Source organism: Lathamus discolor, chromosome Z (genome assembly GCF_037157495.1).
Source record: "Lathamus discolor isolate bLatDis1 chromosome Z, bLatDis1.hap1, whole genome shotgun sequence".
Taxonomy (NCBI): domain Eukaryota; kingdom Metazoa; phylum Chordata; class Aves; order Psittaciformes; family Psittacidae; genus Lathamus; species Lathamus discolor.
Window position 1 is genome coordinate 12,891,290 of NC_088909.1, and position 16,522 is coordinate 12,907,811.

The window sequence follows — 16,522 nt, forward strand, 5'->3', positions numbered from 1 at the left end:
TGAAACACCCTCTAGATTAATTTGCCTAATATCTGTAATCTTTTTAACTTCATTAAAAAAAAATGAGCAGCATTTTGTCATCATCAAGAGACTGGCAGATCCGTATTTGCTGCATATAGGTTCACTAGAATGACGCTTTTGCTTATTTACTGCAAAATTTTGAAGTCTTTAAGTAAACTCTGTTTACCTTCTCAGAAGTTCCTTAGCTGCCAAGCCTGTGGTATCTGTATCACTGTCACTGCTATCTGCAGTGTCTGAGCTGCTCTCTTTTTCTGATTCTTTATTCCTGTGTTTTCCTTTGTTTTTCTGTTTCTTATGTTTCTTTTTCTGTAAAAAGAAGAAGAATAATCCCTCATTTCATTGTGAAAGACTTGGGTTTTTCCGAAAGGCAACAACAGTAAAAGGTTGATTACAGTGTAGACCCCAACCTTAGCTGAAACAGAACACTCAAGAGTGACTCTTTTCTGCTACTCAGACTGAGCTAAAAAAAAAAAAAATACATATATACAATATACCAAAATCACTCATTTTATCCCAAGCCCTCACACACACCCCCAAATAGAAAATTCATTACTATTATTTGTATACAAGTCATGAATTATATGCAGTTCCCAGAATATGCCCAGTATCTTCAGCATGTAACATTAAACAGTTGACAATATTGGATCTGTAGTCCCACTGTGTGTATGGAAAAAGCAGCTCCCTAGGCTCGATAGTTTTCTGTTCTGAAGTTCAGGTTTCAAGAAGCCCGAGAAACTCAGTTACTTAAGTTCTAGTCCCAGTATATCTATTTTCTAAAATAGCATTTTCATATATGGCCTGGGTAAACCTGGATAACAGCATAAATAATAAAAAAAATTTGCCTGGCAAATAAAAGAATCAATAGACAGTTTAAATTAAATACCTTTTCCTTTTTGTGCTTGTGTTCTCGCTTAGCCTTTTGTTTCTGTCTGTTCTTCCTCTGTTTTTCTCTTTTACTAGGCCCAGGAAAACTTGGTGGTACCTCTGGTTCCTGTTGCCAAGTATAGCCTAAAGCACAAAGCCAATGCAGGAAAAAAACCAAACAAATCCCATGACCAAAAGCAAGATAATTTAATTGTTAAATTCTATTTTACTTTTAAACTAAAGGTTAGGTTAAAAAAAAAAAAAAAAGGCAAAAGACAAAAAACAGGAAAAAAAAAAAAACAAAACCCCAACAAACCAACCTACAACTAAGCTTTCAAATGGAACTTAAATGTGTAAAACTCCTAACTGCAACCTTCTTGTTGTAATTAAATGCCCTTGCAATCTGTCATTAAAAGAAACCATAATGCTAGTCTTATATTTTCACTACATTCTTTTACCACTGCCTCCACAGGGCTATAGCAAAATTGGTACATGGGCAAAGAGGTTCCTATTAGTGGACTACAGCATGTTAACAAAGCATTTGCTGATGCCATTTAAAAGGTAAAATGCCCATTGGCAAGTGGTTTTTAAAGAGGGATACTGTGTATTTTGCATACAATTTTGATGTGCAGAATTTAAACATTAGAAGTCTACAGAACCTACCAGAAGAAAAAGCCGGAGGCAACTTTGGTCCAAATTCCTCAGTTGCATCCAGTTCCTGCTTTGAAGTAGGCAACAAAGGAACACCAGCATCAGTTGTAGCAACCACATTCTCTACAAAAAACACAAAAATTACGTTATTTGAAGGGAAAGTATGGTAAGATTTTTTTTTTTCCCCAAGAAGTGTTGAAGAAAGTTAGAAAAGGCTTTCTAAAAGCTTCCAAGAAAGCAAATAGATCAGCATCCTGTTTCCCTGCAGACAGCTTTGGACAACTGGATAGCTGGCATTCTGAAAGATGTCAACATTCTGTGTTGTTCGTTGGTTTCTTTTTTTCCTTTTGATCAAAATTGACCTTTTAAAACTATACAATTATTAATTAAATTAGTAACAGTGCACATGTTTGCTTTCATTTAGTAACACAGTACTACCCCTCCATTACTTAGAATAAAAGTCTCCACAAGATGTATGACAGTAAGTGGACAAAGTATTTTCATTGTAAGCTAAGTATACTGTACATTTTGTTAATTTAATTACATCCTGAAAATACAGAAACTTTCTACAACTTACTTATTAAATTTAAATACTAGGAAGTAGAGTAGAAGACTGGTTTTCTCCCTCTCTTGTTTAAGCATTCTGGAAACTTTTATAACTAGAATACAAATAATACGCAACTTCTAATGTCTTAGTAAAATTATTTCAACATTGTATTTTACTGGAATGTCAGTATTTAAAAACTGAATTTTTATTATCAGAGAAGTGCAAGTTATTTGTTTCTGAATTTGTCAAATATCCACCACAAGACAGTCATAATCGATCAATCTACCTTAAATTTATCACAGGTAGAAAAGTTTCACTGTATTTCTCTGTTAATTATGCTCTAACATTAGATGTTTTGTTCCTTCTCGCTGTAGAGCAAGCATATTTCATAGATCAGTTAGCTTGCAAAATCTACGCAAGACATATGGCAATAACCCCCTAAAACATGCAAGACCTTATTCAGCACTGTATTATTCACATTTTCTACAGCTCCACCAGTGCCAGATAATCTGCACAAAAGCCTAGCATTATCCTAGCAGTCCTGAAGTACTATTTATAAATGAAGCTTTTTTGATGTATTTATAAAAATTAAAATCTGTTGAGTACTACCTTGTACTTTAGATGAAGAACTGCCTGGGGGATCAACTTGCTTGGTGGTTTCTGAATCTACTACTGAAGCAGATGGTTGCTCTTCTTCCTCACTCTCTTCTTCAGACGAAGATGATTTTTCATCTGAGGAACTTGTAAAGATGGCCTTAAATAAGTCTATGGATGGTCTGCTTTCTTCTTCCTGATCTTTATCTTCATTAGCTGCCTACAGAACAACATCGTAACAAACTGTGTTTAAACACCAAAGAAACTAATGATCCCTCTCTGCTAGGTAGTAACTTCAAATATGCTGACATGTATTTACAGAACACTGAAATATTACAATAGCTGTGAAGTACACAATCTGAGGAACTGCTAGTCTGAAACAGTAGAACTCTGAAACAGTGCTAAGCTAAAGCAGTGTCCTGTAAAGAGTAGCGCAATTTGTGCTACACAGACGGTTGAAAGTAGATCCCCAGATATTATAAATTCTAATTCATTAATTCAAACTTCAGTTTCACACAGTTAAATTCAGGCAAATGGAAAACATCCCTTTTCTCCCCGAAGTATGCACACTCCTCTATTCAAAGCAGGAAAAGAAAAAAAAAAATGGTTTTATGTATCTTCTGCACCTCAGAGCAAAAGGGATGTAAAGAGACCAAATTTAACTCCCTAACTGCTAAGGTACATTTTCTCTTCTTTTAAATCCCTACTACATGTATAGTCATACTTGCTTTCCTTGTATGCTGTAAATGTTTTACATCTCTCAGTTATAACCTCAAAATTCTTCAAAGTACAGTCTTGTATCTCCTTAAGCCGAGTTGGCTCTTTTGCAAACTGATCCATATTAAATCAATACATGTATTACCCAACCTTCAGGGTTGGGAATGTTTACAGCTATTCCCCTTTAAATTCAAACACCACAGTCTCGTATCTCCTTAAGCCGAGTTGGCTCTTTTGCAAACTGATCCATATTAAATCAATACATGTATTACCCAACCTTATTTCAGGGTTGGGAATGTTTACAGCTATTCCCCTTTAAATTCAAACACCACTGTAAACTCACCTCAGTGGAAAGACTTTCACTCGGCCCAGTTCCACCTTCTTCTGTTGCTGGCACTGGCGGCTGCTGCTGCTGAGCATCGGCTTTTGATCTAGCAAGACTAATGAATTCACTGATAGAATCTTTTTTCTCCTTCTCTTTATCTGACATGTCCCATCTTGAAGGTTTCTTTGGTTCTAGAAACATCCCAAACATTCATATCAGTTGCATGCCAAATTATCCTACATTTGATGGCCTACTTGACTTTAAGTTACTCAGGTTCTTCAGTAGAGTTTGACATTTTTAAAATCTTTCTAATGAATACCTGACCTATAAAGATCTTCTAGGTAGAATAAATTAGCATAATACTACTGTCTTGATGTTTTAAGTCACTGAATTTACTTTAAATCTTTCGTTTTTTTAATTAAGAAAATAGGTGAGGAATTTTTCCATGACAATAACAAGATTTTTCTATACTATTATCTCATAAATTAATAAAGTAACAACAAACTTACTGTTGAGACTATTACTCTGTTGGATTTTTTCATTTGTTGCTTCAGTTACAGATGTGGTGGGCTCAGGCACAGTTAAGAAATTAAAGACAGAATACTTGTCTCGTTTCACTTTTGGTAGCCCAACAATGGAAGACCTAGAGGGACATAAAAATGGTTATTGATGATTGTTGCCAACACAGAAAAGACCTCAAATTATCTACAACAAGCTGAAACAGTAATTCTTAAAACATACTATTTTGTCAGAGGTCACCATATTTTATGAGGCAAATAGAAACATTAGGCAGTTCTATATTACGTCTATTATGACGTAAGATAACATCAAGCCAAATCTTCCTCAAGCAAATGAAAAACTCAGAATTTTCATAAAGTGTTAAAAATATCAGTATCAATGATCTTACTCAGGATATGGATCAGGAACATTAAATCTTCTACACAACAGCTTTTCAGGGTGCCATTCAAACTTGTCTCTTGTGAGTTTGCCAAACATCTTCATCTTCACAGCAGTTTCCTTATCATCAATATCTTTCTGAAAAAGTCAAACATTTCTAGCTGCTAAATAAGTAAAACCTTACCGGATTGACTATAACTGTTGTGAGACTTAAGAACAGGATAGAAACACAAAATATATAAGTGTAGTTTAACAAATTCCTGTTTGGTATGCAGTGAATGTTTTCAAAAGTTTGCTCAACATAAGGCAGCAGAACATTGATATTGCATCTGCAAAAGAGTTGTAAAGAGAAAGAATTTTGGAAGTCAGAGATAAGGCAGCAACTGTAACTCCAATGTACTAAAACAATGAACACCACATACCTCTTGGTCCCGAGGAACTTCGACTTTGTCAACATCATCTTCATATTTGGCTCGGGTAAACCTGGAAGACAGTGCTGAATTGGAAGACTTGTAAAACATTGCTGCACGGAAGAACTCCTCTTGTTCTCTTTCTCGCTCCCATTCTGTCGTATTTGGGTCTAAATATTGCTCCAATTTATCTACTATAAGATAAGGAGGGAAATGTTTAGCAGAGATTACAGCTTGGTTAGGTCTGACAGTTTTCAAACAAAAAAACAATATAATAAGCAACCATCTTTGCAAGTATTGAATGAGTATTTAGTTTTAAAATAGTATTCATCTCAACTGTGCTATTCTTGGTGAGTAGAAGTAGTTTTTCAAGACTGCAAGAATGACAGCATTTGCCAACTGCAAGGTACGTACTTCAAATAATTTTACTTGTAATGCCGACTCCTTACTCACTGCCCTCTAAGGGATGTTTTAAATACCTAATGTATTTAATAGGCATTTAAAACAAGAAGTATAATCCAAATCTGTATCAAATAACTAAAACACAGAACCAAAAAATTAACTAGTGAGGAAACCTGGCCAGGCTTTGGTAGCTTCAAGGAGCTTTCTGGTATATAAAGTGCCCACTGATAAATACAGAATTTGGACACAAGTTTTGTCAACAATACAGATCCTGTTTAAAGCAATGGATTCACATTTGCTACCAGAAGGAATAGGAAGTAACACCAACCAAGCAAAGACACTCTTACAATGAGAATCTTAATCACTCAACTTAACTATTTCCACATTTTCATCATTATGACTGTAGGCACCTCCTTAGTCGTAAGAGACACTCAACTTTACACAGGGGAAACCCCAGTCCTGAATGGAGGAACTATGGATTCAGAGATCAAGTAGTCCATCCCAATGCAATAACCATTAGCAGCTACTGAGCAGGAAGTCTTTTATCATACAGTGAAAAGGATTATTTAAAAAAATCCTACAATAACAAAACCAGGTTTTCAAACACTATACCCTTTCCTCTGCAAATCTTTGCTGGTGCCCTTTTTCTTCCTGTCCAATAGCTGCTTTGTACCTTAAAATTTTAAAAACAAACCAACCCTCACATTTTTATTTTAAGACAATTACATTCACCTGCTGCTGCTGGTCTCCCTAGGTCAGATTTTGGCCTTTTATGCCTTACATAAAAGTCAAAGTACTGGGGAACTCACCACAAGGCATCAAAAGTACCTGTTTTAATGTAAGATACACCACAGTATCCTTTAATAGCAAAAACCTAAACAAAATGGAAGGAGACTGAAACAGGACAAGGACAGCAGATGAAGGGGTTGAAGTTTTTGGGGGTTGAATAAGACCTCTGCATGCACGCTCTGATTTTACAGCCACGGACTTTTCTGAGAGAGCAGAAGTGTGACAGCTTGAGTATCCAAAGGACACAGAATACAAGCTCTGACAAGTATGAACTACTTCATCCCATTTCAGACCCCTTATTTCCTCTGAAATTACATGGTATGGGTTTTCTTTTGATTTTTCCTTTCATTCTACTGTGACCTTTCTGCCTTTATAGGATCTGTCACTTTTACTCCTCAAAGTGAAACAAACTAAGTGAAAATTCTTATTCTATGCATAGTTCATGGTACTGACCAAAGCTGAAGCCTACTTTGGCAAATGGAAGAAGGAAAACCCAGACAATTAAGTAGAACTTCAGCTCTGCTACAGCATCGAAATGTAAAATGTCATGCCTAAAATCAAGTCTTGCTGACACTTAAATTACTGAGCAGTTCTCCTGAAGTCACCACAATTAAGTATCAGTAAAAGTTTCTTTTAATATTGGCCCTAAAATGAAAGAGAGGGAGAAATGCTGTGAAATTCAGGAAGAGAACTCATAGTGAACATAAAACACATCAGGACAAAAAAGGGAATGAGAGAAAAGTAAAAAATAATTCAAGAATTTTTTTTCAGAGACAAAATAAAGTGTTAGAATTAATCTCTTCAGTTACCTTTTTCTCCTTGTTTAAGACTTTTCACAAAAATTTCGTATCTTTTTTGCTTTTCTGGATTTTTTGCGAATGGTTTGAAATCACTAGAACCAGCATTTGCTAACTGCGGCCCCAACAACTTCAGCCATCTGTGAGAAGCACCTTCTAGGGAGGTTGGCTGGCAGCTGCTATTTCGGGGCTCCTGAGGAATTATTTTTGCTTTCATTTTTTGTTCAGATGCTTGTTTCACTTTTTTGAGTCTTTCTCTATCTTTCTCAGACAGATATTCCAAAACAGAAGGAGCTGGACCTAAAACCAAAAAACAAAAAGCAGTAAGAAATGAAAAATGACTACAGCTGTATCTGCCACTTCGGTGGAGGAAAAAAGCCTACAACTACAAATAAACATTCAGAGAAAATGCTCTTAAGCAGCAATAAATAGTGCAATAGCAGAGATGACCAAAAAAAAAAAAAAAAAAGGCCACTTGTGCATCTTTTATGCTATTTACTACATATTTACATATTTGTAAACTTCAGTATTGGGGATACAAATGCAAACCACATTTACAAATTACTTTTCTAATGAACTTGAATGTATTTCAGTGAAGCCTCATTTTACAGGGAAAAAAAAAAACCCAAACCTCACAGCCTTCTGTATTCTAAATCCATAATAACACCACAAAAGAAAAATAAAAGTAACACAGCAAAACACAATCCCCCACATTTTTTTCCTTTTTAAAAGACAAGTAAATAAAAATATAGGCAGATATGTCAACAAGCTGTTGAGATGAAACTGAGCAATGATGAGGTATTCTAACTAAGTCAACTAGATTTAGTATGTTTATATTAGAAAACACTGTTCAGATTAAACCAAGTTTTTTGCTGTTATATAGACAAACAGGGGACCTGATACCCAAGCAAGATGTTGTCACATATTATCAGTACCTTTTAGACAAGTCTCTCCTAGTTGTTCCCTCCTTTGGGAGGCATTCAGAGCATGCCTGCTTTGCTGTGTTGTATCACTCTCAAGTTTTCCAGTTGATTCCTCTAGTGCCTTCTGTAAACGGCAGTTCTCATTCCCATCTGCTACCACAGGTCGAAAGTAATGGACTGGTCTGTAATTTCTTGGCAGGGGAGGTGGCTGATATATCTTGGCAGGGAGATGACAAAAAAAAAAAATAAAATACAATAACAAAGAGATGCAACTTTGTAGGTAACACTTACAAATGCGTGTCAGTAAAAGTCACCTCAGTCTAAAAATTCGTTTTTACATCCCGGCAGTAGAAACAGGTATAACAAGCTGATTCTTTCAGACCGAGACAGTAAGTAGCATCATAATACAGAGTTTGGGAACAAACTTACATTATTAATACATACTATGAAAACTAGGGAAAATGTACATCAAGCTGTAGCAAAATTAACAAGTTTTAACATGCATTGCTTTTACTTGAGAAAAGCTGTAGGTATTGCTTAATAATTACTTTTTTTAATGGAAATCACAAGATTTAATCAGTTAATTGCACTATTGAATACTTCTGTGCTTACTGTATTTTAATGTCTTTCAAAATCCTTTTCCCCCACTTTCCTTCATTCAAGCTGTTACTCCAAAGGTTATCCCTATGCTTCTGAAACAATGCAATTTTATATACCAATATCCTTTTTCTTCATTAGAAGAAGGACCACGTAACACAATTCTGTTTGTCTTTCTGATTTACGCAAATATACATGGTATAAATGAGGCAAATCTGAAACGGAGTTAACAAATTCACTTGTCACCAAACAGAAGTGAAGCATGGGACCTGATTTTTATGGAAAACTGAATGTTGCATCTAAAAGATCTAGAAGTAAAAGATGTACTACTTTTTATTTCAAAGTGAAATCAAACCATTCCTCTAACTTTATGCCAAACAACAGTGTGAAAGGCACTTGTTCAAAGCCAGTATATAGGCAAAATATAAATTCACCCAGCAGTCTGACAAATTTTACATTTCTATTGTTCAATTATAGCTTCCAACACTGTAATTTTGCTCCTTCCACAAACTTTATTGCTGGCCAGAACTTTTATTTCTAAGAACATAAAAGCTTGTGAGCATCATTAAAGTCCATATCCATACAGCTCACGTGTCAATTTGCTGATGTTATTCTTAAATATCGGTATCTGCTTACCTTGCTTGGAGGTGATGATTTTGATGCCAGCGAAAAACCATCCAAGATTATGCCCGTGTATTTAACTTCTTTTTCTGACCCTACAAAATGACCAGAGAATTGGTCAGTATTTAAAACATATATGTTTAGCAAAAAGCATTTTTCTAATAAAAAAAATCTCTTTGCAAGTATTGGTGTGATATTTTGTAGCCATGATTCACAATCAGTTGTTTCCTTCAGCGGAACTAAATGCTGCATCTCACAAAGTAATGCATGTTGTCCTTTAAAAAGCAGAATTTGGGAGTTTAATATATACTGGGATTAGTGTAGGACTTTGGAAATTATTTTCAGATTTGGACATTTCAATAAGGAAGGAAGAATAGATAATATTACAGAAATCAGAGCTAGAAGATACCAGTCCCCTGAAAATTCAAATACTTGGCAAATAGAGACTACATTTCTGCCTTCTTCCCTCCTCCACCCCCAATACAAGTTACACTACAGCTCTTCAGACAGAACCAGTACTTACTTTTGTTTGCTTTATATTGTTTAGGTGCTGTCCAGCCATAAAAGCCATCTCCAGGTTCCTCATCTTTCAGAACTGTATCATATTTTGATAGTGTTTCAGTTGCATAAATATCATCATCTTCCTCCTCTAAAGCTCCTACACCAAAAGCCTAAAATACATATTAAAATAAACATGAGAGTTCAGAGATGTAAAATTGGTATTTTTAAGTCATGCCAGAACATATCTACATGTATAACTATTCATCTGTATTATACAAGATGTCCGGTATACGTATATATATCCTGGGAAAAATGTACAGCTTCACAAAAAAAAAAAAAAAAGTGCTACCAGCTAGTGAAATAAAGAACCAACCCAACCAGACACAAAAGCAAATATATTCCACTCTCTTGGCAGGGAGGGACAGTGAGTTTGGCCTGTACAGGATGAGGACAGCAGCCAAATTCCACAGGGTAACATCTGCAGTCTGACTAAGAGCACGTTAAGTTCTCAAAAGATAAAACTAAGTTAGCATGAAAATTAAACAAGTAAAATTCCCAGAAATATAAATTGACAATGCTTCTACTTGAGAATTACAAATACCATGGAAGGAAGCAAAACCTCTCTAGCTGACAGTTGTGGTTTAAGCCCAGCCTGTAACTCCAAACCACACAGCCACTCGCTCACCCCACCTCTTCTTTCTCCCCCTGCTCCTAGAGGGATGGGGAGGAGAATTGGAAGAACATAACTCCCATGGGTTGAGATAAGAACAGTGCAGTAACTAAGGTATAACACAAAACCACTGCTGCTAACACCAATAATAATAATGATAAGGGAAGTAACAAGGGAAGAGAATATAACTGCTCACCACCTACCGACCAATACCCAGCCCAATCTGAGCAGCAATCTAGCCCTTATGGGTAACTTCCCGCAGTTTCTATACTGTGCCTTATGTGCTGTGGTATGGAATACGCCTTTGGCTAGTTTGGGTCAGGTGTCCTGTCTCTGCTTCCTCCCAGTTTCCCCTCCTCCCTAGCAGAGCATGAGACTGAGAAAATCCTTGATAGGAGTGAGCATTACTGAGCAAGAGCTAAAAACAAACATCAGTGTGTTATCAGCACTGTTCCGAGACTAAAGTCGAAAACAACAGCACTGCACCAGCTACTGATACTGAGAAAAATGACTGCTACTGCTGAACCCAGGATACTGACAGACTCAACATTAGTGGAATTAAAACTGAACAAAAATATAAATTAAAGAAGCACTGAATGTTAATTTTCTCTAATCAAAGACAGACAAAAATTTTTTCCACCTTTACCAGTGAGGTATTTCATAGTTCCTTTTAACAGTATCAGTAAGTGGAGGCATGTAAGAGTTCTACGGATTTGCCCACACCTTCACATTAAGTTAAAAAATTAAAAAATTCTCTTCTCAAACCACATTTAATATTTTATTACAACTTTATAATGACTAGGTGCCTTCCAGAGAAGAAAACTCAACACTTATTTAGATTTCATTGTGCTAACAATAAAATGCATTAAAAAAGTCCTCACCTGGCCTGTAATACCTAGTTTTCTTCCTTTACTGTGCCTCAGATCACCAATTAAATTGCTTGTATCTTCAGAATCACCTGTGAAGAGGTTCAGGTGTCCTCCAGAGGCACCAAACAAAGCTTGTGAGGGGTCCAATCCCTTATAGCCAAGTCCATGGACATTCTCTTTTGGAATCAAATCTACAGGCATTATATCTTTTGGTGCAAATGTCACATTCTCTGGCTGGTATTCATCCTCTTCATCCTTGTACAAAATAGAAGTATTAACAGCAAATATAACTTAAAGCTTTGTATACTGAGTTTTTAAACATTTAGTGAACATGAGACTATGCAAGTTTGCATTTCCTGAATTATGTAAGAAAATACGTACAAATTACACCTGCCTAGGTAGCAAAAGAACAAATGTAGTTACTTTAAAACCTTTCTTCACTGTAAGGATAAGTATTTATGAATACTTTTAAAAAAGCTTGGAACAGCATGTTAAAATACCAAAGACATCAAAGAAGGAGGGGGGAGTTAAATGCCTTAGCACACATTCTCACATAAGTAAACAAAGAATTTCTGCCTGTTCAATACCTCAGAACCCGCAGAGAGTCCAGGTGGTAACGCACAACCATACACTTTCACTGCAGGGTCTGTAAGAGACATAATAGCATAATTACAACTAATGCTAAATTACAACTCTTTGTGAAATTTCCCTAAGATTAAAGAAACAGACCAAAGAGAAGAAGGTTTTAAAAATATCTTTGTCATCAGTCTATGCTAATTTTCTACTAAAAGTTCAGGAACTTCACTGAACTTACCAGGTTTCTGCCTGCATGGCTTTCTTTTGACACGTGGTCCAACTCCTTGTCCTTCTTTCCAGCCCATTTTTCTTAATAGTTCAACCCCAACTGTTATTCTAAGAAGAAAACAAAAGGAATTGCTTCAAACCACATCTTTAATATTTTTTAAGACAATACATACCTACCATTCAAAATTATGTTTATATGCCCCACTTTAAAATGCAAACTGAAAGTATCAACATCTTCATTTACAGGACATCCCAGTTTGGATATGTTTACCTGGTAAGAGTCTGCACATACAAAACAAAAATCCAGGTTGAGGCCACCTGGAAAGTGAAACACCGCAGATCTCCAAGTCTTTTTCATGAATCACTGTGATCAAACATTACTTTTTTAACCAATACAACACTTCTAAGTGAAATCATCTGGTTAATTCTCACATAAATTTACTTACTTTGATGGGCCTATTAAATCATCAAATGCAGTGATTCCTGGAATGGTAGCAACTACTCCTGCAATCTGTCTTGCTTTCTCTTTTATCCTGTCTTTAGCTTTGGATGCAAAATCATCTGTGGTTGTAATACTTTTCGGTGCTATCCCAAATTCACTAAAATCCTGGGAAATATAGACAAAATGAGGAAAAAACGGAAAAAAAAAAAAGATTAAAACTATGTTTCCCTCAAATGGTTATTCAGTGTAATGGCAATGGAAAGAAAAGGGGATATGACCCTCACACCAGCTAATTTTTTTAAGCCATTTATACAGTTGCTTTTTCAATAATTTGAATGGTCTTGTTTTTAAACACCTTCAAAAATAGTTGTATTTTCTGATAAAGTGAAAGGCTTGAGTTCTGGTTTTGATTTTTTTGGGTGCTTTTAGTCATCTGTTTAGTTCAGGAGATTTTGGGTTTCTGGGTAAAACTGAGATTACAAGAGCTTCCTACATGGATCTATGAAACACCCTGCAGGACCCAGCAGTATAACACTGCACACAAGAAGCAATTTTAAAGTCACTTCCATTTTTTCTATTTAAGTTCTTTAGAAGAATTCCTCGCCTGAAAAACCTGCTGTCATGGCAACTCACTCCAAAAGATTTCTGCTACTTTCTAAATTTACCTCTTCATCCATGAAGTCTTCTGGTCCAAGAACAGTTCTGTCTGCTCTTTTCTGCCGTGATGATACAAAAGTCGAGGGAGCCCATCCTTTAAAGAGAGTAAGTATCCAAGTAAGAGACTGCAATATAGTATTTGAAGGCAATTCAAACGTTTCAACTTTACATCTGAAGGTTGAAATCAGGGGAACATCTATAAAACTGCAGTCCAAAAACTCAGGGGAATTAACTTCAACAATATTGTTTCAACTTTTTACAGTATAATGAATAGCAGGAAAAAAAAAAAACAACAACAAAAAAAGCCTTAATGACAATTAATTAAGGCATCAAATTATGGCAACAAATTAACCCTCCTCAGAAGACAGAAAAATATCCAACCTTCCTTTGTGCCAACAGTGTTAAAGTAGCCAGCAGAGAAGCCACCAGTAAACGCTCCATGGAAACGCTGATATCGTCCCTTTGCATCTTTAACAGTCTGCTCTTGAAGAGGCACTGGCTTTTTAAGTCGTTCACCTACAGATAAATGAGAAAGAAAGTCACAACCCTGCATAAAGAATGGACTCTCCGCTTGCTCCAGATGCCATCTCTTAATTCCAGTTAAAAACTGGATCAAATAGTAGCCACCCTGTGATGGAAAGCATCACACACTTCACATTTATTCCTACCCATATTATTTGTATACATTGCTGATATTTGCTGCTGATGTAAAGGCATAAAGTGTTCAAGTAGAAATCCTGAATTCTAACGAGTTCCAAGAACTTTTTTTTTTTTGCTGTGAAAGGACACTTTTAGTTGTTAAGTATACAAGACCCCCTGACAGGATTTCATCACTCAAGTAATGGTTTTGAGAAATTACAGTACCGACTTTGACATGAAAATTTCCTGCTTTCTGACAATATTTATATTAAGTACGTAGCTTGGACTCAGGAGTCACAGCTGTACAAAACGCTTTGGACAATGACAAGCCCATCTCATGAATGTAAGTGTACGAAATTCATAGAATCACCTGCTGGTCTGGGTTGGAAGGGACCTTAAAGCTCATCCAGTTCCAACAGCCTGCCACAGGCAGAGACACCTTCCACTAGACCAGGCTGCTCCAAGCCCTGTCCAACCTGGCCTTGAACGCTGCCAGGGATGGAGCAGCCACAGCTCTGGGCATCCCGTGCCAGCACCTCAGCACCCTCACAGGGAAGAACTTCTTCCTAATATCTAATCTAAATCCACCCTTTTCCAAGTTTAAAGCCGTTCCCCTTTGTCCTGTCACTACATGTTCTTGTTAAAAGCCCCTCTCCAGATTTCCTGTCGGCCCCTTTAGGTACTGGAGGACTGTCACAAGGCCTCCCCTACGTGTTCTCTTGCTTTGCTGAGAACGCAACTATACTAACGAGCATAAATACATACAGCTGAGCTGTTACACCTGAACTCTACTTTTCCTTTCATGTAAGTTTTATTTTCCGAGGCTTGGCGCAAGCACAGTGAGACAGACCACCCCCCGCTCCGACCACAGCAAGACCTGGTACCGCAGTCCGTCTCGCACACTCCGCAAAGCCAGTATAGTGCCGAACATCCCGTCCCACATCCCCGCGGCGGGCAGCCCGCCTTCCGCTCCCACAGCGCTCCGCCCGGCGGCCCTTCGCTTTCCCAAAGCGAAGGCCGCAGGAAAGGCAGCAGCCCTACACCGAACCGGTGTGCGGGCCCTCCTGACACCCGCCCATACAAGCCCCACAAGCCGGGCCACCCCAGCGCCCACCGCAACGCACGACGGAGCCCAGGAGAGCAGCAGTCTCGCTCCGTGAGCTCTCTCACCTTCTGCCAGCGGCTGCAGCGCGGTCCCGTAACTCACCAGCTCATCCCCATCGCTCTCACTCGACTCTGCTGCCGCCATTTCTCCGCTACGGCGGCTGGTGCGGGACAAACCTGCGTCACGCCAAGGGGGCGGGACGGTACCGCCTGCGCTGGGGCCCGCCCCGCCCCTCAGGGGCCGAGGCCTGAGAGCTGAGCCCGGCCGCGGCGCGGGCTGCGTTGGACGCTGTAGCGGCGCCGGGGGACGCAGGGCACGGTGGTCACCGGAGCTTATCCCGGGCGTCCCTCGGGCGCCAGCGGTGGCCGCTTGAGGGGTCCCAAGCCTCTTCAGCGGCTGCGGCCAGCCCTTCCGTCCCGGAATGCTCTGTAGAGAAACCGGGGAATGCTGCAGTGTGCTGCTGACGGCCCACGATCAGAAACGTGTTCGGTGGTTTTAGAAAGATGTTAACTAAAAAATGCCAAACACTCGATAGCGGCCATTCGGTCGGCTACCTGGAAACACCCAATGCTCCAGAGGAGGGCCTGTCCCCGAGCTCCTCAGGGCTCCGGACTAAGGGAAGGGCAGCAAAACCACTGTGGAACAGATCCTATCTAACCCCAGGGGTGAAGCAGACTCCACCCTGGACCAATATGACCAAGGGAGGTGCGGATTTAACTGAATGACAAGCTTTAGCCGATACGTGGCAAAGTTTGTCTAGCAGCGTTGTTTCGCGAGCTGTTCAGGCCGTGCACTGGTACCCGTGCAGAAGCCTGCCCCAAGCTTGCACCTGGAGAGCCTCGTCCTGCTGTGCTTCCAGGCGTCTCTGCACCGCTCTGGGGAGCCTGGTGTCACAAGAGGGACGTACAACTGAATATATTCTATACAAAGACCACATGAGAAGCAGGAAGTGTTCACTGGTGAGAACCAACTGTTCAAAAATCGGATTTTAATTCCCAGCGTTATTCCTGAGAAGCCCGTATTTTGATTAATTTCTCAAGCTTGTATTTTACCTTAGTCAGACTCACTACAAGCACAATGTATTATACATTTTAAAACCAAAACCCCAAAGGACTGCAAACCCAAACAAAAAAGTAGCCCTTCATTTTGTGCTGAAGAGTCTATCAATCCACAGCTTTTGTAAGGAAGTATCACCAGGATCTTGAAGTCTTTGAAAATAAGTCAAAATTTGACTGGAGATACTCCTGCCTTAACAAATAAGGCTTCTGCAAATTTAGTGGCTATTCCCTAATCCGGTATTTATGTTTGTATACACAAGACTGGTTTCTTTCAGAGTGAAACTACCGGAGTTTCATGTGGTCTCGGGTTTCCGTAGGAAATACTTATTTGCTGTCCCATGCAAACAAGGAGTAGTCGGTTTACTTTAAATCTCTAATTCACTTAATAAAGTAGAAGGCACAGACATTTATCTACCTACATTATCTTTTCTCATCAGTACTAATTAGCAAGCCATTAGCTAGAACCTAGAGTGGCAAAATGAGTTGTTAGCACAGTTGCTGTTTCCTTTGGAAATAATTGTTCCTGAATAGTCAATTCTATGTGATTTTGACACACAGGCTTAAATAAATCTTTTTCACACAATGTTAACAGAAAATCATTTGAGTGTCTTGTTATGTTAAA

General features: G+C 38.3%; 1 protein-coding gene across 1 annotated transcript; it reads right to left on the reverse strand.

Annotated features, from left to right (window-relative positions):
• Positions 1-183: 183 nt before the first annotated feature.
• Positions 184-14,999, reverse strand: GPATCH1 (G-patch domain containing 1). Its single transcript, XM_065662974.1, has 19 exons — positions 14,908-14,999; positions 13,480-13,614; positions 13,107-13,192; positions 12,446-12,606; positions 12,010-12,107; positions 11,783-11,841; positions 11,208-11,450; positions 9,679-9,826; positions 9,171-9,250; positions 7,950-8,154; positions 7,027-7,314; positions 5,039-5,217; positions 4,627-4,754; positions 4,229-4,362; positions 3,734-3,910; positions 2,693-2,884; positions 1,549-1,659; positions 905-1,029; positions 184-327 (listed from the first exon to the last, which is right to left on the reverse strand). Exons 1-19 carry the CDS (start codon positions 14,984-14,986, stop codon positions 184-186), a joined length of 2,772 nt encoding a protein of 923 aa, XP_065519046.1. The 5' UTR covers positions 14,987-14,999.
• Positions 15,000-16,522: the final 1,523 nt, after the last annotated feature.